Here is a 26,662-nt window from a genome sequence, read left to right as displayed (position 1 = left end):
ATATGCTGCATAATATTACCAATAACAGTGTCTGAACATAATGGAATACATATGAAAGACAGGGTAGAGGGGCATAAGTTTCTATACACGCATTTTTAAAAGTCTGCATAATCAGTTCTGATAAATCTAAAATGATCTATATTTCCTGCTTTTCTCCCAAATGACTTTGCAAATGTATCGTTAAACTAAAAAATAAAATAAAAGTGCAAACTTACAAGATAAAGAATGTGTGCCTTTGGGTAAGTATTCGAAGAGCAGAGAACTATCCTCGCTCAGCATGTCAGCTTTCAGAGACAGCAGGCTGTTCTTACTCATGAGGGCTGCCCGCAGGTTAGCAACTGTTGCAGCCTGAAGTGCATCATCCTTCTCTGGAGTAAGAGGCTGAGACAGGTAACTAGCTTCGCCGCCTATGAGTGCTTCATCCACATTTGTGTAAAGATCAGATCTCTCCACACGGTTATCGGAGCTGCTAGGTTCTGTCACCGTCACATCACCACCTATGGAAATAAAAAAATGCCATTAGGGAGACGTATAAAATATGCCTTGCCTTGAAAGTCTGCATGTCTGCCATATGTGCATTTCTAAAGTCCAGATAACTAGGAACCAATACCATGTAGTTCAAGAGGAAAGCAGTCCCCTCGGTTTAACTCTTAACAAACGGCAGGAATATTCCAATTAGTCCCAACCTTGCCAATACATTACATTTCTTCAGCTTAACCCAAAACTTGCTTTACAGGTACTCTATATCAAAGCAAACTTCGTTAGCTTTGCCTGTTGCCAACCACTGAAGCCTCGTTGTAATGCATCATGAGGAACTGATTTGTTGTAAACACCTCCTGCATACCTTCAAAAAAGCCTGTGAACTGTAACATTATGTTTTACTGAAGAGCACATACTCTTTTACAAATTAAAGATGATGCCACCAGAATCAGGTCAATGAAAGCTCTCTGGACCTAAGAGGAGCTGTAGCCTGCAGTGTTGTCCTGGGAACTAGTTGGGTGTCATCACAGCAACCATAAGCAATGACAACCCAACAGAGTACAAGTAGTGAGAAAACCCCTCACTCAGCTATATCAATTTGTATTTTGTACTAGGGTTTAAGAGCCTCAGTAACTACCACAGTTCAGATTTTATGACAGTGCACTAGTAGAGAAGCTGTTTTCAGTCCCTTAAACTGCAGCTTTCCAAAACATTACTCGTCCAGGCTGAAATTTTCCAGCCCTGGTTTCTTCCTTGAAGACGTTTTTGGAAAATTTGAGCAACAGAAGTTCTACTCTCTGTACAGGGTCCATGAGGTCATTTATATGAAAAGGGCATGCACGCGTGTGTGCATGCAGGCACGCGCGCGCACACACACTCTAAATGGTTCAATCACATGCAAAAAGAGGTTAAGCTTTACATGAGCAATAGTGACAGATTTCTGACAACAGCCCACTTGATTTATGAGCTAACAATGCCAAGTGCTTCAAGAATAGTCAAGCACTGAATAAAAATATAATGGACCATTAAAAAAATGACATGCAAAAATAAAAAAGATACAAGATGATACTAACTATATAATGTTTACAATTGTGCATGCATTTGCATGTTTTTGCTTTGATTGAATTATAAAGAAGCGATCTCCATCCATACCTTCAGCCACCCTGGTAATTATTTGAAAAATTCATAAAGAAAAGAATTATCACCAAGCTGCCAAACATGAACACTACCCCACAAATATGAATTAGTTAATTAGTCAGTAGTTACACGCAACCAACCCAAAACCCAATCTCACACATCTGGGTAATGGTTAAGACTCCCTAACAAACAATGCCTTTCTAGGATGTATTAAAAATTAAGATCTTCAGGATGTTTTGGGGAAACTCTGGAAATGACCCAGCAGGGGTGACTGCAGCTCTAGAACGCTGCACAATTCATACGTAAATACATGGGGGGGAAAGAGGAGGTTTTCAGGTAGATAGATCTCAAATGATTTATACTTTGTATGTCAAAACACTGTAAAATCCACACAAACCAACAGGCAGTCAATGCAGGTATAAGAACTGGTATTATTTGTTTCTCTTCAATATACCCCACTCAGAGAACTTGGCCAACAGACAGCCATCAACAATAGTTATTGGGACATATGGGGAATAGTGAAGGAAAAGCAATGTCTAATTGTAGGCTTCAAATACATCCTCTCTCTCCTTAAGCAGGCAGGCTACTTCTGAGTGATGAGGGACCATAACCCTGCTCCAGCTCAATTTTTCTTTTTGGAGAAACTACCCAGTTGTACTCATTCCCATCAGAAAAAAATAAAATAAAATTTTAAGTTTTGAATTTTTAAATTTTAGTTGAGGGTTTGTTTGTTTTTTTTAACTGCTAATACTTAGCTATGTTTCTTTCTGTGTTGTATTGAGCGGTATAATCATTTAAAAATAATTATGTATACATTACATGTTATTAGGTAGTTTCCCTTTAAACAGAATTCAAATTCAAGCATCATGAGATGGCCAAAGAACAAAGAGAATTTGAGCTAATTAAAAAAAGTGATATAATGAACATCTTTATCAAACAGGTGGTTACAAATGGATACCAAACTTGTTCTTCTCCTGTTTGGAGTGCATTTCTGCATGTAGCGACAAAGAATTCAGGGCAGAAAGTATGTTTGACAACAAAAGTTACTGTTGCCAAATATAGGCAGTAAATACTTCCATTTTTCTCACTTCTTTTCAGAAGCCAATTACAGATGCTGACTGACAGCTTCCAGAATCTGTTGCTGCATGCTACACATACACACTAATTGCTAAAACACATGCAGATTAATTGTAACCGCGACAAGATATTAAAGATTTCCCAAAAGCCAAGACAGCAAAATACAAGCTTTGGCACTTCTAGTATGTATAGTATAACTGGCTTAAATACACAGCAAGGCAAAATATATCCTCATACAATCACATGCACATTAAAATACTCTTCAACCTAGAGCAGACAAATGTAATTTATATCAGTTTTGCAAGCTCTTGTGAATTAAACAGGGATCAGGAATGGATAGATGGGCAACTATCACAGGGTATCCCAGACAGTAGGCAGGTATTATTGCAATTTGCTCCTGGGCAGGAAGGTAGCATTTAGCCTTTAGCAAACATCTGCCTCAGGATGGACACAGCTGGACAAAAATGTAAATTGCTGAATCTTATGCCAATAAAGGTTTATCCTGATTTCTTCAAGAGCAATTCTCTATCAAAAGGGGTGAAACTGCCTTCTCCTAAAGGGTCTCTCTTCTGCTGATTACTTTTTTTTCTTAACACACACACGCAAATTGCTTATTACTTCATGTAAATATTGTGTGTCCAGAGCCGGAGTACACCAAAAATAAAGTCCTTCTTCACGGAGTCTCCAAAACTATTCTTCTCTTCTGTCTGATATAAAAGGCTTAGTATGTTAGCAAGGAATTATGTAAAATCTAGAGTATTCATCATTGCCCAGTAATCAAAATTCTTCATGAAGGCCCTTCAAATTCCTGTAAACTAAATTTCCATAAATGTCTTTTTTCTTTAAACTATCCAAGGAAAGGAGACATTGCAAGCTTCAGCTTCACCTAACTTACAGCTTTCAGTGCAGTTTTTTTTTTTAAGCACTAAGGCATTCCTCTGATTCAAGGCACCATTCACTGAAGTCTTGATCAGGGCCAGCAAGTGAAACAGGGGATTAATGCTGTTCTGAAAAACTGAGCTCATTAATGTCATTGAAATTAGTTCTTCCCCATTATTCTTTTGCCCCACCCTAGTTTCCAGGGCACCAAATCTTTCAGAAAAGCTTTATTCATTCAGCTGAATAAAAATATTTATAAAGCACAGGGTTTGTTTTTATCAATTTTAACTGCAGTGTACATCCCACATCCCTGACACTGTGAAAGCAATGTTTAACTGGAAAAGCCCTTATTTACACATAAATAAAAAAAAAAAGTACAGGAAGCCATATTACATGCATTTTCACACAGAGCAATCATATCCTAGTTGCTTAGCATACTATGAAAATGCATTTTGTCCTTGATTACACTGACCAGCTGGTAATTACCACAACTAAGCAAGAATGACGGTCAAGCAGTTTGAGAGAATGGCTAAAGCAAGTTCCTAAGCCAACATAGGCAAGGCTGCTGTGTATAATTTACATTTGGAAAAAACAGAACTGAAATGGATACTTGCTCTGCTGAGGAATATGTTAGCAATAAAATACAGCTCTCTGTTTCATGCGTATAGTTCCTAATCCAGATTACAGTTACTCGATCTCAGCAGCAAACTGCTACTTTGGTCACCAGGATTTTATTTTAAAAGTAATACTAAACTGGAAAGGGCCATAAACTGGAGATGAGAAAAATTAAACACACCTAGAGATGGTAAAAATATAACTGAAATATTTTTTCTACAGAGACAATTACCTTATATTTATGTAGTTTGAAGAACCCAAAATGCAGTTATGTGGGTGAGAGGCTTGGAAAACATTAACGCTACAAACTACACAGAACCGGTCATGTCATTTACCACCGCATGCAAAAACGACTTCCCTTAGTCTTTACTGAGGAGTTCATAACAGAAAACATAAATTGCATTATACTGATCAATTGTATTATATTGATCAATCAAAAAGGGTAGCTCTCCTATATCACGAGGAATATTTCAAGACTAGCTACAACATATCTGGGGATGAGGCTGGAATGTATGTAGTCACCTAGGTACCGATTTGTACTGTGCTGTTTGTGGTAATTTTAGCTTGCATATATGAATAACTACTGGCTGTTCCTTTACCACGTTGTGACAAAGTGCTCCTAAGCTCTTTGGTCTGATCTATGTCTAACAGGGTCTGACAGGTCTCCAAACTTCCAGTCTGAATAGCTAGCTTCACAGAAAACATAAGCCTCAGACCAGTGAGAGACTAAACCTTTGGGCAACGGTTCGGTAAGCAACCAGACTCCAGAAAGAAGTGATCACAGTTTCCCTTTAAACAGAATTCATGAGGATTCTCATTCTGTGTACACACAGTTTGTTCTTGGTTACTATAGAATGAAAAGAAGCCGAAACCACATTACAGAATGTGTTCTAACATCACACCATATCCAATTGACATCATCATTAGATTTTTGCATCTCAAAAAATGCAGTTGGTGCAAACTGGTGCGGTCTTGACAATCTTGATTCCTCAACTCTATGCGGTAAATAAATCTAACCATCAGTTTAGAGTTTAGTCAAAGTGAAAGGACAATGAACTGCATGAGCTCCTTTTTACCGTGAAGAGCAGGAGCCCAAAGACCAATTCAAAACAGTCACTGCTGTGTAAGATGTCTACGTCCCGCCGCTGTAGCCTTTCAAGAATTTCTTCAGACTTCCCTCTTCCAGGAGCTATGGATGATGACAGATATCACCCAAGATGATCTGCCCAGCAGAAGAATACCTGGGTAATATCTGTGAGCAGATGTGAATGACTGTGTGCGATTCACAGCATTTTGAAAGTAGACAGTGGATGCTCATTGCTGCCAGTCATAGAAGTCAAGGTAGCACTCAGACTGCAGCATGAAAATGCTTGGCTGCTTCAAGTTTTAGGTCTATTTTGAGCTGATGCCCAAAGATCAGTGTTTAGGCCAAGGCCCTTAAAGAAAGCAAATCCCCAAAATATACAACGACAATATTTAAAGGGTCAGGAACTCAGCCCAATCATTTCTAACCACACACTCAATGCAAACATACCACAAACATTTTGCTCTTAACAGAAAAAAAGCAACTTGACCTTGAGTTTACATATTTCTGGACTAAGTACAAAAAGAATGCTACAAGGTAACACATTACTGACCAAGCAGGGTAAAGGTATCAGACAGCAGGATAATTATCGGTAGGGCTGGCATGCAGAAGTTTCAGATTTTCTTTTAGTTGATGTTGTCCATAATCACGTTACCTGCATCTTGTAACCAATGAACCAAAACTGTTCTGTCCAAGATTAAAATTTACTGATGCAATAAGGAGAAGAGCAAGTCCAGAAACTATGTTACTGCGCTGATAGAAGTTGCACAGATAAATGAAAAAAATAATTAAATTGTGGGAGCTGTATCCGAGACAGCTTGTGTATGCATATAAAAAGCCCATCTCCATCAGCTAGGGCATATCATCATCATGGGCCATGATTAGCCGGAAATTCAGATTTATTAGGCTTTAAGGTAGAACTCAAAAGATTGCATTATCCAGAAAAGCACAATGTATTCTACACACCTCAAACGTCTAGTGAGGTATTAAAACAAAAGTAACGTGATAATGTAACTTACTAAAAATACTGGAATGAAAGACATTTTTTAAACTATTTATCTACAAAAGCTAAAAAGAGTTGCTAATAAAAGCTTGAGACCTAGTAGTCTAAAGGAAAAATACCTGTGCCATCATCCCCAGACACAGAACATATGCTCAAAGAAGTAACTCCTGCAGTTTAAAAAAAATACAATTTTATGCTGCAATTAACTACCTGTAACTTGCTTTATTTAAAGCACTTTACATTTTTTGCTTTTGCTTATTTGTCCTATGCTCTCATTTCATTAGCACCTCCCTGTACTTTATGGCTTACAAACATCAAGCTATACTTAATCTCTTTCCGCCTTTCCTTCCCCTCCTTCTCTTTTCTCTACTTTTTATTCTTTACTCCCCCTCTCCCACACATGTTTTCCAGTCATTTCTCCTTTTTTCCCCCCAGGCTCCCAATACCACTCTTCCCTTTCAAAATTTATTCCAGGAATTTTTCCCTCCTGCCTACTTTCATTTCTAATTGTCAATGGACAACTAACCCCACCTCTCCCAGGGAAGGAAAAGCATTTTATGAAATGGGTAAGGTGTAGATCAAGAGAGCGATCAAGAACGTTGATTTTGCAAGTTACTTATAACCTTTGAATAACAAATCAAATGGTACGAGGTTGCCCTCCTTTCATAAATTGCTGAGTTTAATACTCCTATCATATTTTTTTCAAATGAAACTAAGCTTTTCTTGTAGATACTTTAATGTCTTCAAAAGGAAAGAGAGAAAAGTCTAAAATATATGGTGACAGAAGTGAGAGCCAATACAGGGAAAGCAGATGCAATCAAACATGCAATCTTATATAAAAGAGTCTAGATGAATGTGTATCACACCGCGGCGAATGCTACTGGAAATAATAAGTGTTTGGCACAACAAGCATAAACAGGCATCTGATTTGTTCTTCATAGTTAATTTCAATTGCAGATAATTACCATTTTAAATCCATTTGTACATTTAAGAATTAATTGTGCTTCATAAATGTTCCCGTGTTTTGCAACACAATTTATAGGCTGTCTTCTTCACATCTGTATGCGATCCACAGATAAGTGGCACATTATAACTGGAATAACCCACAGATGAGCCGATTCCAAACAAAACAAAATAAAACCCCCCAGATATCCTAGAAAGACGATCAAAAATATTTAAACGTTGATTTTAAAATGTAAATCACATGGTGAAAAACTCACTCCTGAGTTCAGGTGGAAAAGCCAAACCTAATTATGAAAGTTCAACAAAGTAATGCTAAAGGACATACTGACCTTACCAGCCTGTTCCGCAGCACCCACAGCTGCCTCCATCCACCCACGTTCAAAACTAAATAAAACCAAACTCTTTATACTTATTGCATTTTAGCAGGGCCTGGCCTTGCAAGCCATCCCACTTCCTCTCCTACTCAAAACTGCCAGAAGCTCAGATTTGCACCCTGGGGAAACGGGCATTAGAAATGATGCCTGTGCCATATCAAAGATACAAACACAATTTCTCCTCCAAGTGAGGGCTCTAAAACACAAGAATGAAGGAATTTTTTTTTTAATGGGGCCGCTAAAAAGTATACTGCCTCCAGACAAGTTTAAATGGTCAGAGTAGCCTTGGAATATTCTAGTTACCGTCACAGAAATTCCCCAATGTTGTATACTTGGTAGAATATAAGAGACCTGCAGCCAGCTTTAAAAAAAAAGGGAAAGTCTAGAGCCTAAGAGAGAGGAAAGAATGATGAAAATAGACAAAGTACAAAATGTAACATTATGAACTAAGTTCCACCGCCATCATTTTCAGAAAGGAAGTCGGAACCTTTTCTTTTTCTTTTTTTTTTTTAATCAGAAATATTATTTCTGTCTAATGGTAGTGACTTCTTTTAAAAGATGTTTCTTCTGCATTTTAGTAATTTGTCTGTACACCTAAGGAAGTCTTAAATTTATAAAAGTTTTTATCTAGAAGGACCTTGAATCTTTTACCTACATAGAGTTCAATTAAAATAGATACCAGACTTGCATTCTAATGCAAGTAAGAGTTGAACCATAAAAATAAGAATATTTACCCCTCTTAAGTAAGAAAGCAGATGCTGACAGAATTGAGATGATAACTTATCACAACTCTGTTCATCTTTAACACAGTGACAAAAAACAACAGCTGAATAGAAGTTAAGCTTCCACAACAGAAGTCCAGCATCCCAAAGGCACAATGCCTTTCAAATATGTTCCATGTATGTTAATAGCGTGCTATATTACTGTCTCGCACCAACCATTTTTACCCAATGTAATACTGCCTGATAGTTGAGCAAAATAGCAAGATCTCAAGCCCACACACACGCATATCCTTATTCTCATGACACTGAAATGAATCCGTGGACTGAAGTCTTGTGTAAATTTTTCCACGTGCAAAAAAGGTTGCGCTTACTCCGAGTGAGACACGAAACCCTTTTACAGTTAATATGGTACCTGCAAGTATACTTAGTAGTGTATTGCATGCTCTCTACAGTAAAAAAAGACCAAAAGTATTAAAAGAACCCAGATTCTAAATGCTAGTTTAGAGAAAGAAGAAATCCAAAGACAACCCTTAACTGCAGGATTTAGGATCAATATTTTTTTAGTACAAGCTCTACTGTATGCTGATACACTCATTCTCGTGTTAGCTTTTTCTAGCTGTTAAACCCATTTACAAAAAGGGAAGGGTCCTTTTGATCTCTTCCCAACTCTTTATATGCAGATGGAATCTGAAGGCAATTTAAAGACTTGTGTGGGAGTGGGAAATGAAAAAGCTTTGGGAGGGAGGAGGGACATTTCTGGACAGCCAAAGTCAGACAGTTAATGCATGAATAATCAAAAAGATTTAAAAGCCTATAGTTGAAAGAGTTGCAAATAATTTCTAAATCTCTCTTCTAATTTTAAGTTGAAAATCATCCCTGCAGAGTCGTTTTCATCCACACAGGTAATCAGAAGGAATTTGTTGGTTGTTTCATACCAAGGCTACACAGCACGCAGCAGCATGCTGTTAAGGACAGTCACTTGAGGTAGGCACTGTTTCAGTATATACATCTGTTTGTGACAGCAACCCCCCAGAGAGGCTGTTTTAGGACATTTCTAAAATGTAGTGTCCCCGAAAAATATCTGGAGCCAAGGTTATGGGTTGTGCACGTCCAGCTGTCCGAGTTTCCTCTCATTAACCCAAGTATCCTATCAGAATAAAAATCTTAAGGAAGAGGGAAAGGCACAATGATGGCAAGACGGCACTCTCAGACAAGCTGTAGTTGTAATATTAAGTGACTGTATTGGCTTTCTTCAAAGTGGTCCATTTCCACTGCCAAGAGTCTAGTAAGCAGCACACAGGATGGAAGACTAAGCCCTTCTAATTATACAAAAACTGCCTTCCTCGTTATATCCTGGTAACCTGAATCATGCTGAGGGGTGCTTTAATCTCCAGGTGGTGTCACTGAAGTCAGTGGTACTTTTTGAGGAGGAAGGTGTTACTCTGATGTAAGTAAAGATATAAGAATTTGGCCCCAAATGACCACCACATCTAGATACAGAACACTACCAGAAAGTCAATAAATAGCCCACAAGTGGGAGAAAGACAAAGGACAGCTCTCTAGACTGATAATGCCCAAGCTATTACTAAAGGGATACAACATTTGCACTGACAACACCCAAACTACTAAGGCCATACAAGGATCCATGCATTTTTTTCTTCCAACTTCTGCATCATTGATACTTCCCTCCTCCCCACCAAAATCAATCCCTTTGAGCTGGTGATAGCCACATACATGCTGAACAAATGGTAATTAGAGAGCTGGGCTTAAAAGGGCAGCTTTTCCCACCGTCATTTTAAGTGGATTTTTCTCTCAATTTGTTCAATCAATAAACATATTATGTTAATTATTTTGCATAGACTACATCAACCAACTGACTAATAACAACATTCAAGTCACAGGTCAATACCGACCCTTGTCCATTTAGAAATGGAAGTCGTTCAAGTGGCTGTTGAGCATGCTAAAAGGCTACAACAAGACGGACTATCAATATTGAAGAGCCATCAGAACCTGTCTGCACCACATGAAGGTCATTTGAAAAATCGGATGCTGGAATGTACACCAAAAAGGGTTGATTAACTTCTGAATTACACAAGTAAAATACTGTTTTTGTACAACTCCTTGGAGAAGTCAACTTCAACATAAAATACATTTTTGCATTAAAACCACTTACTGGGGAAAAAAAACTGACAGTTCTTTCATAGGTCTTAAAACTTTGTTCAAACATAAATTAGAGACCTAAATTCATTTACTGTCCCTTCCAAAGGCTCAGAATGGATACCTCGTGGGTTTTTATAGGCCATTACATCACCCAATTGTCAAAGTAGTAGAACAAGCCAACCCTTTTTAATTGTTCCATAATGGTTATAATGCTGCTGCTTAAAATGTTTGAGGTCTTAAGAGCACAAATTGTCCAGAACCAGAGAAAATCTGCCAAGTATCAGAACGCTTCCATGTGCCAAATATGAAGCAGGTCTGGAAAATCATGCACTCACTCCCCCACTTTTCTTCTACTCAACAAGAACATGCTGAAAAATGCAGTATGTGTATAACACAGGATTAGTTTGAAAACTGCCATGAAATAAGTCTTTGATTTGCCAGTACTTAGGGTGGTGGGGTTTTTTTTGTTTTGCTCTTGAAAAAAAAAAAAAAAAAGAACTATATTGGTAGCAGTGGAAAATAATAGTTTATATTAGGCAAGACTGCCACTCCAGACTGAGGCTGCAAATAATCCCAGCTGATGAACTGAAAGGTCCCAAGATCAATGTTTTACAAATTACTATTTGTGGAAGGAAGTTGCTATGTTCATGTGCTCTACTTAAATGATTTGCACTAATGAATTAAGTCTGGTCCCTATATGGTATTCTTCGCTAACCCTATTTTGAGTTTTGCTGAATTTGCATATGAGTCAGCTGTGCAACAAATTTTATAATGGCATGCTCCTGGTTATTCAAACTACACCATGCCTCATTTGCTGAGCAATTTATATAGCTTTTGTATAGAGAGAACCAAGAAAATGTGAGCTTTCAAGCACACTCATTGTGTATGTTACTCTAATGACATATCTTAATGTCTTTTTAATAACACATATTCTGAGATAAATCTCCATTTAATTGAAACAGTTAAATTAGTCTTCTTATGTTTGTACTTCACTTTTCACCATGTTTTGGGTTTGATGGGAGTGTTTTAAGTTTAGTCAATATTAGTGGGACCTAAAGCACAAATCTCACTTGTACTGCAGGCTGGACTTGGATAATCCACTGAGAAGTACCGTTCTGAAAGAGATAGCTAATAGCTTTGGAAATGGGCAATCTAGTGCAGGGGGACCCAGAGGGAAAACTTCAAAGCTTGTTGGGCCAGCCCCCACCATCACTACTTACTTCGTTTTGCATTTAGCTAGATGTCTCTGGGGGAGCCACAAAGGCTTTTGGATAAATTGGGAATAAACTGCAGTATGGTCTTCCAGGGTATATACAGAGTTGAACTCTGACAATTCAAAGGCAAATTCAAGTGCATGTCATTTGAAAGGTAAAACTCTGCTGCACTTACAGAGTCTTGGATTCAATTTATCCAGCTGTTATCATATGGCAGCAGTGATATGCATGTGATCTGTAGCAACAAATAAGTTTTTCTTCACCACTTCTAGAACCTTATGCCTAAAATCAAATGTGTTCATGCTGAACTTACTAGTCTTTCCCAACTAGTTTGTTCCTCAAGTACCAATACAAAAAGCAGAACAAGCAAACTTAAGTGCCTCCCCCCAAAAATCAGGCTTTGTAGAATTTCTGAATACAACACTGCAGGATCTAAAAATCTTGCTCTATTTTTTTTCCAAGTGTGGCAGAAAGGAGAACTGGGTTTGCTCCTAGATTCAGGCAGCTGGGTCCGGTAGAACTCATGTACCAGCCGACTCTTCATCAAGAACAAAAGGTAGCGTACTTTAAGAAGGATGATTTATATGCAATGTATTTTGGCCCAAATGGGAATAAGGTTCTCTTGACTGGCATCTCAAAGAGCAGCTTAATAGGCAGCAGAAATTACACTATTGGTCATACAATGTTTGCAAACGAAAAAATACTTTGTTTAAAAAATATATATACCTTTCATTCAGTACGAAGAGCTTAACAGAAATCTAAGGATAACTCACGCTCACTGAACGTGACGTAGCACCACCCTGAACGTTACCTACTACCACATTTTAACCCATTGACTTTTACTTGCCAATTCCCTGATATTCTAGACCAGACATATTGTACTCAGGCTTCTGTGTAGATACCTCACCTTTCAGCCTCTGTAAAAGGCCAGATACACTTATGGCATGACAGAAATTTTTGAGACTAACCTTCAGTGGCAGAACGTTAGCGCTAACGACACTCCAAGATTAGGTATTTCAGAATGTTAGAATGTTTCAAAACCCTCCAAAAAAGCATTTTTACTTGTTGAAATAATATTGATTACAAAGCTCAGAAAAAGCAGAAGTAACTTTACTCTGCTGATCCGAACTTTAGGACTCACTGGATTCAACAGCCAGCAATTGAAACAACACATTCCTCTCCAGTACTCTTAATTGCCAAATCAGCCCTTCCAAGCTAAAGGTGAAAATACAGAGCAGTTAACAAGCAGTATCCCTCTTATCCCCTGAAAAGGCGAGAAGAGTTTAGTAGCCTGGCCATTTGACTTGCATTGACATTTTCTAAAAATTCAATAATCAAAAGCAGTGGTATAATTAAATGGATATGCAGGAGTAAGAATATTAGCAGGACTACTAGAACATCTGCCAAAAAGTAGGATATATGTAGATGAGAGGCTAGTAGAGGCTCTCAGTCAAGAAGCAAATAAAGTAAAGTAGTAAGAAAGGCACTTTCTAGGGGGGAAGCATGCTCTGATCCATGGAGTTAAAGCAGATTAGTAGAAACCCGGCTGTTACCATAGGGGGAGGAGGAGGAGGAGAAGGATAGCTCTGGAGCCTGGGGAAAGTGGAATGCAGGGTGGGGAAAGGAAACAGACACAGAGCTTGGAGCTAAAGCTGGTTTAGGGTGGAACCATTTTAAAGCCAGGGTGTAGCCAGGGAATAAGTGTCTGGGTTTACAAGAATCATTTCAGTTTCCAGAGACTTGAAAATAACCAAACCTAACCCTTTAATAACGGAAATTTAAAGCAGCTATTACAGTTAAGATTGCACACCATTAATTTCATTAACCTGCAATTCTTGTTAAGTGAAGGATCTTCTTCAATGAAGAGTCTGGACTAAAGACATTCTGGATAAATGACACAAGGTTCACTGAATTTTTTTTGCTTTGTTCCAGCGGGTTGCTACACATTCAATTGAACATGTTGCTGTATATTACAAGGTGGCATGGACCAAAAGACGGTCGAAAGCTCTGAGCAGCTTCAGCAGGCAGTGCAATGCAATGCAGAACAGGGGGTGATTTGGCTGATTTAGCTTCCAAGGAAAGAACTGTGGGGGTGGCATCTCAGCACTGAATCTGTAACCCCTACAGGTCTGGTGGCACAGAGAAAGACTAGCATCACCTGTCACTAGATTTTACAAAACCCAGAATTATTTCACAAAGTTAAGCATGCTATCACTTGGGCAGATCTGATAGCAAGGTAGACTGCAATACCCTGTACTATATTAGAATACTGGCTTAATTGCTACATTTTCCCATCTGTTTTTGATTAATTTCCTTTTTCAAGGTGGTATGCTATGTGAAGCTCAAGTATATGCATGTGTGGGAGACATCCAACATTATGTTAGCACAACTCAGATTTTCATCCCCTCAGTTTCTAAACCCAGTTAGATGTAAGATGCTAATACCTGAACTCAACCCCCCCTTTCTCCCCCCCAACCCCCACCCCCCCAACCTATCTAGACTAGTGAGATGCAATTTGCTCTAGCGATACCTGGTAGAAACATGACAGACGTGTGTGTATACCTCTACAAAGATGCGCACTTGTCCCAAGGATTTTTTAGTCTCCTTCAAGAACTGAGTACATATTCTTCTACTGCTACTTTTAGAACAAAGTTTCTCTACATAATCAAACCATTTCCCTCCCAGAAATGCTCACAGGACTTAGATAAAGGAATTCATTAAAAAAAAAAAAATAACCACCTTGATTTCAATTAACTGCAATAATACTAAGTATTTTTCCTTGTGCTATTTTAATCCCACCCTCAAACTCCACCAATACTTAAAGCAACATTATTTGACTAAGATGCCCTCATTTTCTTCATCTCTTTTGCTGTAGAGAAGAAGGGTGAAAGAAATCATCATAACCCTGCAGTTAGGGGAACCAAATACTGTGCTTAGATCCAAAATACAGTACATGATAGAAAGATAGGAAACTCAAAATTTTACCCCACCTCCTTTTTTAAATTATAAAGCTCATTATACCCTGTTGCTTATCCAATTAGAGGCCCCATGGACAGCTTTCTTTTAAATAGGCCGGAATGAAATGTGTACTGTGACAGGATGATCAAGGCTTTGGCTATTTTACGGAGTTCTCAATATATTAGAACAAAGAAGAAAGAAAAAAAAACACACCCTCTCAAACAAACCCGTAGATCAAACATAGAAAGGCTAACTTTGTTTTGGTTAGATGGTTTAGAAGAGCTCTGGAGAACAATCTTTTGATCCAACTAAAATTTTGGGGGAAAAACATTATGGAAGGATTATATGCTAATGCACTCTCATTTTTTAAATGCATTCCACCGTTGAAAAGTTTACTGACCTGGATTATGAACCTGCTCAAACACTACTGAAGTTGCCATCTTGATGGTCAGAAATAGAGGCCAAAACCACAGGTACAAAAAGCTTCTGAAGAGCTTAAATAAAAATTCTGGGCTGAAAGACGCTCGGTATTTTATATCCACTAGGCCAACAGCCTAAGAAAGCAAATGACAATGGGATGGGAATTTGCCTCATTCCTCAGTGCAAAAACGTCACAGGCCTGCGGAATGGATATGTAGTTTGAGAGAAGCTAGTATTTCTCTGCTGTCAAGATGGGTGAACCAAATACCACCATCTGTCAAAGATATGGAGGGGCCACAATTACCAATGTTGTCATTGGTCCTTTTTATCTGGCATCTGTACATTTGGTGGTCTGCAGCAAAATATGCACTTGAGGGAGAAGGAGCATCCTGAATCCTCTCTTTTGGCAACGAGTATTAACTACTCAATGAAGGGGCAGTTCCCTCACCTTTCATTTACCTATAGGTAACACAATCATATTCCAGAGGACAGATCCAATTTCCTTCTTTCAAAGGACGAGAAGGGCAGATTGCTCTGTATTTTTCCCTAAAGTATGCAGGCAAAACGCTGAAACTAGAGTCTTGTTACATAGCCTTTTACCCTCAAACTGGCTTCCTTAAAGCAAACTGTAAAGAAACGTTGCTCCATGATATTATATCACTAACTACACTCACAATGATGGAAGGGAGGTGGGGGAAAGATCAACTCAGCATCCTGCTCCCTGAACAGTGCTTTTCTGTCTATGATAAAAGTGATCCATCCCTATAATGAATAGTTAAGACATCCGACTAGAATACACTTGGTATGAAAGATGGGAAATCATATCAAAAACGAAGCATCTGGCAAAAAGATGCTGAAGTTTCTGTCTTGGAGGCAGCTTTTTAAAAACAGTTATTTGGAGAAGCTGCCAGCTTGCACTGCACAAACCCCAGGGCCAGATTTTCCCGAACAATACATATGGAAACTTCAGCATGCATGCATACACTTCACAACGTCATGCACTTTGCTTTGAAGGAGCTACACCCAAAAGCCTCATATGTCCTGCAATTAGGTAGCCACGTTGTACAATTATTTTTCTTTAGATGATGCACAATCCCTTATTTGCCTTGCACAAGTTTAATGTTTAATGCCTCCTTTTGTGACAGCTCAAGTAAAACAAAACAGGGAGGTAGGGGCTGAATAAGCTTTAATAAGCGCATTGAAACACGTCTGTTCAACAGAGCTACGCATGGCAGTAGAGGGCCAAGGTCCAAAGCAGCAGATGCTTTGATGAGCCTGGAGCAGAGGGGGAACTATCAACAGTTCAAAATGGATTGACAAATCGGGAACTGCTTAATTTAAAACCAGATTGTTCTTCACACTGTAATCTTTGAGACGCAAAGTATGCTAAGAGTAAAGTGATCTGGTTTTAACCATAATTGCTTCCAACTACCAAGTAAACTGAACGTCCCTCTCATCTCACTGCTTTTCTAAGTATACAAATACCCTGACCACACAAGGACTTGAAGATTGGAGATGTAAAGATTGTAAGATTGGAGCATCTGCCTGGGCAAGACAGTTTTTGAACAGGACACTGTTCCTGAAATTATCCTGGCCGTATTTCCTCAAGGTTTTTTCTTTTCTTTTCTTTTCTTTAAATTTTGTATGGACCAAAAGAATTGGCAACTTAATAGGGAAGAAATTCTCTGGTGATTTGCCATCCCTTACCACAGGGTTGAAAGTTAATAGCTTCCTCTTCAACAATTAATGGAAAGTTCCCCTGAAGCTGGAATTTTACTATTTAGAGAGTCTTGGAAAATTCCCCTCTCCCCCGTATGTTAAAAGATGCCCTGTATGTGAAGGAATTGGTTTTATTTTCTGCCCCTTCAGACTTAGAAGCAACACATCCTTCCTTCCTCTGGGAGCAAAAATCATTGTTCAGTTGTTACATAATAATACTATTTACACCAGTTCTTCTTGAAGGCTGATTTGAAAGAAGGATATTCCTATTTAAGACGAGGAGGAACATAGAGAGGCATCATTTTCACCGACAAGTGACTTGGGAAGGAACTCCCCGAAAACCACTAATTACAAGACAACAAGGGAGTGCTCCTTTGTGCCATATATGGTGGTTGGGAGTCACCACTTGAAAAAGTCCAAAGAAACTTTTTGGGGTAGAGGGAAAAATGGAAGCGGTCCCTGCTGTATAGTGTACAGTTTATTCTACACTGTCTAAGCCAGAGGTGTCCAACCTTTTGGCCCCACAGGCCAGATGAATGGCATGGGGCCAGGACTGGGCCCTGCACTCTGATCTAGCAAGTTAAGAGAGTTTAGGATTTTAAAACGTACTGTTCTGTATCATTGCTACTGGACAGAAGTTTCACAGCAGGCCCACTCCAGGCGGAGATTTGCTCAAGTACATCTTAGCCAAGTCTGCCAAGACAGATGTTACCCTAACAGAAAAGCTCAGTAATTTTATAAAACATATTTTGGGGGGGAAACACTTGGAGAATACTTAAGGACAGGAACACGTTATGTTTAAAATAAGCAGCCATCAAAAATTTACAGATTTCAAATGTGTTCTTGGTGAGTACAATTCTCATAAAGGGCAAGTTTTCTGGTGGGGGCAGGAGAGAGATGCAAAAGAAAGCAGACAGTGAAGTAATGCCACATACTGTTGAAGCCAACCACCTACTATAGACAGACTTCCTGGAGGTGGAGTGCACATAGGAACCACGATGGACAAATGAATGAATTCCTCTGCCAGATACCAGCGTAGGCTGTAAGAGACTAAGATTTGCATGCCATGCTGTAGACATTTCAATACCACGTAATCCATGCTCTATAGCCACCTACTGAGGCTTTTTTTAGCATCTGCTTTAATACATTTATTTTCTTCATAAAAGCTGCAATTTGCCAATTTTTTGTTCTTTTTTTAGATTTTAGACAACTTGACTAGATTCACAGATATGGGTTGGGAGAGGCTACAGTGCAGAGAAAATAACTTTTAACCTTATGTAGGAGCAGTCAGGATCAAAACAGGTTGTTCACTCTCCCATGCCTGGAAGAAGGGTTAGAAGAGGCATGCAGAAGCAGCACTATTTTCCATGTATCTGCAGTACAGTTCAAAGTGTTTTAGATTTCATCTGCAAATACTTAAAAAAAATGGTGAAGGCTAACAGACAATAGAGTCCATGTAACAAAGTTCAGTTTCCTGTGGCAAAAGCTTTTGAAATCTCAGAAGCTAGATGAAATTTGTGCATTGCTCCAAAAGAAACTCTCCAACCACCCCCCTCAACAGACTAGAATACAGAACTAAAGTTCTGTGGTGTCTGAAATATTTCCAATTCATATTACAAGTTTTTTCCCCCTGAGGATAAATCCCCATACACTAGCACGATACAATAAGATATTACAGAAAATTTGCATGCTGGTTCGTTGTGCTGTAATAGGATTTGGAAGTAGAGCGGGGGTGTGCATGCGTGTGAGAGTGGGGGGAAAGGGAAAGAAGTCAGTAGCATCTTAACTATTTGTGCAACGTTAGCTCTTGATACTAAACCAGAGATGAAGTATTTCCTCCCGTGTTAGGCCTAGAAAGAGATTCTGAAGGGCTTGTAGTTTAATGCTTCCTTTTTCGTGGTTCTTCTTTATAGACATCTTTTAAATGGGGAACTGAGACAAAGATTAATTGATCTGCTCAAGGTCACAAAGAAAATCCTGTGAGAAAATCAGGAACTGAAGCCTGATCCAGCAGTTTTACCTACAATGCCCACCTGGGGAGGAATTCAGCTGAGGAATTAAGTTAGGTATTCAAACTTCAGGAAGACAGCAAAAAGTATGCAGCCTCCGCTAGCTGAAAGTAGCCAGACACCCTGCTTGAAATGCTCTAACGGGTGAAATGCTTCAAGTTTTACAGGAAACTAGGAACACTAATAATTATCACTGCTTACAGACAAAAATCTCTCCCACCACAAAACTGGGTTGTCATTCAAGTTTATTTGTAAATCACATTTTTTATGAAACAAACCAGATATATCACATTTTACATTTCCCTTTGATACTATGGGATGGCAAGACAGAAAAGTGTAAAACATTTGTAAGAAATATCATGTTAATGTATGTTTTTGTGCAGCTGCCTATGTTAATCATCTTTGAACACCTATACTTGCACCCAACATGAACTCGGATTATGATCACCTCCTGTCTAATCTCACTGCCTTGCCTCTTCACGATCCATCTCCAACAGTGCTGATGTTCCACCCTCCGGTCCCTGCACCGGCTTGTTTCACTACATTAAACTAAAGTGCTTTCTTCTTACCAAAAGGGTCTGTTCAAGCTTCCCTCACATTACACTTATTTGCCATTACTTTTTCTCTTGTTCCACTTCGTACGCCTCACTATCACATTAGCATAATCCTCTTTCCATCCTTTACTTCATTCTCTGCTTTCTCATCAGCCTTTTACACCCGAGTCTCCCTGTACCAACCTGCTAAACCCCATCTCTTCCAAGTCCATCTACTTAAGTAATATTCCCTCCGCTTCCCCCATTAACATTACTCACCATAAATCTTACTTCAAAATGTTTGGCGTTTTTTCTCATATTACTTAGAAAATGACTATTTGCAAAGCACCATGTAAAGCTAGAACATTATATGTTTTGCAATAATAGTTCTTACAATCTGCTTACATGATTAGCTACCGTATATGAACGGTAGGAACCCTAAGCCAACACAGCTCACATTTTTACTTCTAATTACCCAAGGCACTTACTCCACAATGTGGACTAATATGTTGCCAAATATCACAATAGGAACCATACCATTCTTCTCTCAAAAAAACCTGAAAGCATGCCAAGGTTAAGAAATGAATTTGTAGTAAACTCAATTTCCTAAAACAACAACAACAACAACAATCTGTTGAAAACAGATTTTAATATACAGTAATTAGAACCAAAGAGGGCCAATTAATGGATGAGTCACCAAAAGCATGAATTGCCTGGGTCTGTTTACTACATACCTGTATAAATAAAAGGAATTGTACCTGATCAAATTTACTACTTTTTATTAAAAAAATTGTGAAGTATTAAGTTTCCAAGCGATTCTTCCTTTCTCCTTTATAAAAAAGAATATCAACATGTACATGAGTATTGCAAACTTAAGGAAAAGCCCAGCAAAATTCAATGATTGATGGGTAATATCAAAACAAATCAGTGCTGCCTGGAAAGTGACTTGAAAATTAGTTGCAGTTTTTTTCCCCTTTTAAAATGCCCATATGTATGATATATAATTTAGTCACTCATTTCCTCTAGCCATTTATCCCTTATTCACCACAGGTGGCCTTCAGCTGTTGTATTTCTTGATTGAGCTGACTTCATTATCACAAGAACAGTTTATGAAATAATATCCTTATATTTAGCTATTAAATACTTGCTACAAATAAGCATGCAACTATCACCCTTACTAGCTAAATGAAAAATTCTAAAATTTTTCTTTTTATTGTAGAACAAACCATTTTACATAATAGATAACAGGCGACACAAAAACAGCATCACGTATCAACCCAGTGACTTCCACTCCATAAAAACAACTTCAAGTGCTTGTGAGCAGCAATAACCTTTATGTGCACTGAATTCCCAGAATGATATAGTAGCAATGCCTAGTTCAGATGATTAATGTGATCAATAACTGAAAGCTTGTGGTATGCATGTTATATATACACAAACATTTAAGAGTATAGTTCAAATAACAGTTTTGGAAATAGCTGAATAATTAAATTACCTAGGTTTAGAAATTCATCCTTGTACTAAGTGCCAACATAGCCATATACCCATGCATTTTCATAAGTAGCAGGAGTCCCAAAGATGAACAGGGCGTATACCTTAAGGCAGTGATTCTCAACCAGTGCATTCCAGCACCCTGGGGTGCCAAAAGATCCTTTTAAGGGTGCGATGGGGGTGTTGTTCAATAATAAGACTGTTAAGAGTGCAACCACCTACACAGGATTCAAAAGAAACCCAGAGGTTTCAAATAGGAATCCAAAGCATCAGAAACTAAGGTTAGGTAATTTGGCCAGTCAAATAAAGTTTGGTCAACTAACTGGTCAAATATCAGTCAAAAATAGTAAAAAACTGCCAACAGGTTGAAATAATGCAGAAAAAGTACACATTTTTCATTAAGAAATGTGTCAACAGACAAAAAAAAAAAAAAAAAAAAAAATCACTTTCAGCCAAGAAAGCTACAAATAAATGTAGGGGTTTTTTCAGTAAAATTGCTTTAACCTTTGACTGGTCAAATGACCAGCTTGCCAACCCTATCAGAAACATTCTTACCTGCTGTGGTGTTTCCAAGGTCTCTACAACAGAAAAAACTGCTCTATTATTTTTTTGTAGTCAAAAAATGCGTGAAAATGAAGTGCTGGCATTTTCTGATGGGTGCTTCAAGATGAATGAGGGGTGCTTTGAGTCTACAAAGGTTGAGAACCACTGCCTTAAGGTTTCAAGGAGGCAAAGAGGAATTTCCATCCCTTGGCTATAGAGAGATCTTTTGTAAGATCTTTACTTTTGTAAATCTTTTGTAAAACTTCTGCTTTGTAAAATTTCTGAAGCCCTTGTTTAAGTTACAAAAGGGCTTAAGTAATTTGGTATTATTCATCCCTCAAATAAAGTGTAGAATATGACTGGATTCCAATTCTGCCAGAACCACCTGTTTTGGATCACCATGCTTGAGCACCATTTTTAGGTACAGCCAGCCAGACCTTTCATAGCCTTATCTAATGTTACAAATAAATGGCTCATTTCCTGAATTGCTTTTGGTTTATCTTTGGTTTTAGGAAGAAGTCGGGAAGGTTGGTGGTGTAGCTGAAACAGAAGTCTAGTTCCACTTTGGTGAGAAACTCAGGGTAGGTGTCTCATTGCCAATTTATCCTCACAGAAGGCTGTGCAAAGGATATATGCCACTTGAGTCTTGCTAACACTCCTGACTGTGGCGATGGGTACCAAGGAGATTGTTTCCCCACCTTTGGGTGCTCAAAACCATCTGGGTAAAGGCTCGAAGGGAGTTTCATGAGGCCAACAGCTCGATTTAAGGTCCCAGGAGGGAGAAAGTTGCAAAAAAGGGGCCAAGAAGTCATAAGCTGCACCTTTTTTGCCCTACATTTGTTTTCAGTTTTGGGAGAGCAGATAAAGGAAATAAACCTGCTACCATGTAGATTGATACAATAGAGGTGAGAACTTGCCTCTCTCATTGAGCTGAGCAGCAGTACCATGGCTGTACCCAGTCTGATATCCCTTATGAGCCTGGGCTTTGGGGGAGGGAGAGAAAAATACTGCCTTGAAGCCAAGATTGAAAGAAAATGTCCTTGAGCCAGTATCCGCTCTGAAGCACAAAAGGAGGCACTTGCCATCAACAAACAAGTCCATCAGCTGCTAAATTTGGACTTGAGACTTCAGCAAAGATGCACGGTTGGCAAGATACTGTCTGCTTAGGTAAGATGCCAGATGGTTATTTTGTCTGCTAGGTAAAGAGCCACAAAAGATACCCTGCAATGGTCGTGCCATCCCTACAGTGCAGCAGTTTCCTTACAGAAGGGAAATGAATGAGCAACTCTCCCTGCCATTGATACGATACATGGCTGATTGTCATCTGCCAACATCTGGACTGCAGTGCCTTTACTTTCAGTAGAAAAATATTACAGGGTAGCTGAATTGCAAGGAGGTTCAGCGTACTGCTCTGGAGAGGGAACTCTTTCCAGTATCACAGCTCAAGACTAAGCAGCTGGGCTCCCCCATGGCACCTTGCCCTGCCCCTTCCCCTGAAAGGTATATTTTTCATTCTGCTTGTTCTAGTATTAGAGGTATAGTAGCTGGACTCTTACCAGTTTTGTGCAGAAATGTCATGGTTTTTCTCTAATCTTTTATTCCAAGAGTAAATATACATGTCTCTTATTTAAGAGGTGCTCATTTTGTTTATTAAAATCTATTTTAATATTCTAAAGAGTGAAATCTGATGGAATGTGTCGGTCAAAAAAACCCACTTAATGTGAAAAAGAATCTTCCTTCAGAGCCAAGTCTGTCTTAGCTCCATTAATACCACCTTAAAAGCACAGTACTGGATTTCACTAGGTTTTTTCTTTGGTGCTTATAATGTGAAACTGGAAGTAGCTTGTTGACATCTTGACACTTCAGTTTGAAAAGTAACACCATATTCTTGCACTGCTCTGATAGCCTACAGGCATTTTCTCCTCTACTCCTTAAACATTTAATAGTGAAGTAGCTGCTGTATCCTGAGAGCACTGAAACATTCTGTGCGACTGTTGGAGGATTAAGAGGCTGCATATTTTCCCTTGGTTTTGCTACTCAAATTTACAAATACTCCTGCATATCATCTATCTTCTTACTTGTTCTTAAAAAAACAAACAAAAAACCCAAATAAAACCCCTCCCTGGAGTGCATCTAGCTGACCCACTCTGCTAGGTCTAAACACCTTCTTGCCCAACACTAGCCTGAAGTTGGGTGGAAGGGGAGCAGCAGAGACTCTCAGCCTCCATCCAAGAACCATCCCTTTGGCACAACCCAATATATAATAAAAATATTATGAGCTGCTATTCACAGACAACTCCAGCAAGTAATTTTCTTTTGAGCTTGGTTTCTGAGAAAAGGAAAGAGAATCTTATGATACCACTTCCCTTCAGTCTTTGTGGACAGCCTCTCATGGCAGACAGCAGGACTGTGTTGAATCAGACGGGGAAAAATAGGCTTGAACCATCTCCGTTTCCCAATACAATACTGTACAGCATAAAATATTTGAGCTGGGGAACCGAGTTTCTTGGGTCAAAAAATTATAGAGCATTTTAATACTGAATGAATAGGAAAAACACAAGGCCCATCTTCAAAACATGGGTCAGTTATGTCAGATGAATCTGGAAGCCTACATAAGAAGATGTATCCCCTTTTAACTTCCATGGGATTAATGCTTTTGGTTTATATAAGCATGAGAGAAATTTATTCATAATACAACTATTGCATTCAAGGGCGTAAATTCTCTCTCTCAATCAAAGGGCACTAGGTATTGAAACTTGATTAAAAGTTCCAAAATTTGAGTCTTTAAAAACTACTATTCAGTTTTATTTTTACAAATCTTTTGTTTTTGTGCCACTGACTATGTGACATAGCAACAACATCATTCCAAGCTCAATGTTGGAAAAAGTGAAAAGATAACAGGGAGTACTCCCTTTTAAATAAATTCTTGAATAAGAATTACTATGTCCAAGTTGATCTGTATTAGCAAAACATTAATAAATTCCTTAGCACACAGGCACACACACATGGAGAAACAAAGTTTCAATTATATGTAAAAAGCAACACATGTTCTTTAAGGCTAACAGCTCTTCTAGTGAAGATAATTGACCTCTATGAGGCCAGCCTCTAATACCATCAAATCCTTTAGTTCAGTCTCAGACTCTCCTTAATCCTGTAAAAGGTATATTCCTAGCATTAACTGAACAGCCGCCTTGGGAAAAAACCACTCAAAAAACAGAAAACTGTTCAAAGATAAAGCATTTTTGTTGTCTGGTAATATTAAGGGGTTTGAAATGAAAAAAAAAGTAAAGACTAAGCCAGCCAGGCAAATCTTTTTAAAAAGCTTCTATTTGGTTGCTCTATGATGATGATCCCACAATTGGAATGCTCAGGTTTCAGAAGTTGCTATTTTAATACATTTGGGCAGAAAAGAAACTTAAGATAAAGGAGCACACATCTTTTCACATGTCCAGAAGTCCTCTTAATGAAAGAATGGAGGGATTTATTTCTTTTTCCTTGGCTTTAATACCAAAAAATAAATAAATAAAAAAAACACCCCATCCTTGGTTTGTCTAGTTTCTTTTCTTCAAAGAAAGTGGTGTTCCTATTGTATCTCTCACAGCAGAGCACCAATATCCCACAAGCCCTATCCTCCTTTGCTCTGGATAACTGCAAACCCAGAAACTAAATAGCATATGCTAGGAATATGAACACAGAACAAGAACATGCAAGGCAGAGTTCTCAACCTTTTTAGGCACAAGACACCCCTCAGAAAATGCCAGCTTTTTGTGTTTACTCATTCTTTTTTACTACAGAAAAATAGAGTAAATCTTCCGTTGCAACAAACTTGGGTCAGAATGGTTGTGACATTATGGATTCCTATTTGAAACCTCTGAGTTTATCTTGTGAAAGCCTGTGTGGGTGTATAAACCTAACAGTGCTTATACTGCACCCTTAAAAAGGGCTTCACGGCTCCCCTGGGTACCAAAAAACCTGGCAGAGAAACACTGTTCTAGATATCAATAGACAAAGATAAAGGAAGGAATCAGCAGTACTTATTCCAGGTATAAAGGAAGGAAAAATTATGGGCACAACATCCTAAACAATCATGCAGCACTAAAAAGGACTGAGGAGACAGGGAATGAAGCAAGATCTCCATATAATTAAGCTCCTTCGTGGTATCATGAAAATTTGGGGGGGAACACCAAGTGATGACCCTACACAATTCTACCATGAGTCATCGGTGCTTTTTAGTCTATAAAGAACTAATGGCCTTGGAGGAGGGGGGGAAAATATGCATCAATCAGCCTTCAGCCTACCTACCAGGGAGTCCATGTTGTAACCCTTGGTCTATTAAACTTTGAAAATACTGTCCCGACTATTCTTAAATCAGACTTCCTGAAGTCTCAAAATGCTTCTTATTACATCTGGATAGGAAAAATTGTAACCAAGCCTCACAATATTAAAAAAAAAAAAAAAAAGATTTTAGATAGTTTTTTCGTAGGTATTTCTAACGTGTCTACTGCCATGACATATCAAGTGCCAATCCCTTCAGTGCCAAGGCATTACTTCTCCTTTGTTGTGGACAGTGTAGAGAAGGAAACTTCCAACAGGCAAAAGCAACAAGTAATTATTATACATAAAAAAGTGAAGCCAGTTTGAAAAAGAAAAATATCTTGTTAAATCACAGCAGGCAAAGCTAGATTTTTAAAGGAAATCTTACATAATACACGCTAAACATCACTTCAAACTCCTTGCCTGTATATTGCAAGCACTTGTTAATACAGATTATTATTTCTTCATGGATGGTAACTGTCTGTATGTTTGTGAAATCTCTAGTCTACATTTGGACTCTAGATTAAATATGAAAGTCAAGAACCTAAAGAAGTGTAAAAGCATCAATGACTAACTTAAGCAGATCCCTAGCAGCTAATAAGAGGGTTGCTTCCACCTGCTGGAGATGGGAAATATTAGATGCAAAAAAGCCCCACATGTGGGGGAGAAGCAGTTAGCGAAATTGGCTTTTTTCCCCATTCTCCCCTTATCAGAAGTGAGAGGTAAGCTTGTATGAGTGGCCTACTCGATGTCACTCAGAATATCTGTGGAATTAGACAAAGGAGGAAAACTTGCCGTTGGCAAGCAGCTCAAATACCAAACACAGGATGCATCCAGACATTTAAAAACAAAACACCACACCACCACCACCAAAAACCCAAGAACAAGTACAGGCTAGAGAGAAAAAACAACTTTTTATCTTAAATACATAAAGTTCAATCTTGCCACTGCATGGATGTTGGGTACT

At 38.6% G+C, this 26,662-nt stretch overlaps 1 protein-coding gene across 4 annotated transcripts in view; it reads right to left on the bottom strand.

Moving 5' to 3' along the window:
* Window positions 1-26,662, bottom strand: part of ZBTB46 (zinc finger and BTB domain containing 46) — an 80,486-nt gene that overhangs the window by 28,605 nt on the left and 25,219 nt on the right. For all 4 annotated transcript variants that reach the window (XM_025201651.1, XM_006021663.3, XM_025201652.1 and 1 more), the window contains exon 4: window positions 216-497. In XM_025201651.1, the coding sequence (XP_025057436.1) occupies window positions 216-497 (282 nt within the window). The remainder of the gene's footprint in view (window positions 1-215; window positions 498-26,662) is intronic.

The sequence above is a fragment of the Alligator sinensis genome, unplaced genomic scaffold (genome assembly GCF_000455745.1).
Source record: "Alligator sinensis unplaced genomic scaffold, ASM45574v1 scaffold752_1, whole genome shotgun sequence".
Classification (NCBI taxonomy): Eukaryota; Metazoa; Chordata; order Crocodylia; family Alligatoridae; genus Alligator; species Alligator sinensis.
Note: the sequence above shows the minus strand (reverse complement) of the source record. Positions and strands in the feature narration are given on the sequence as shown.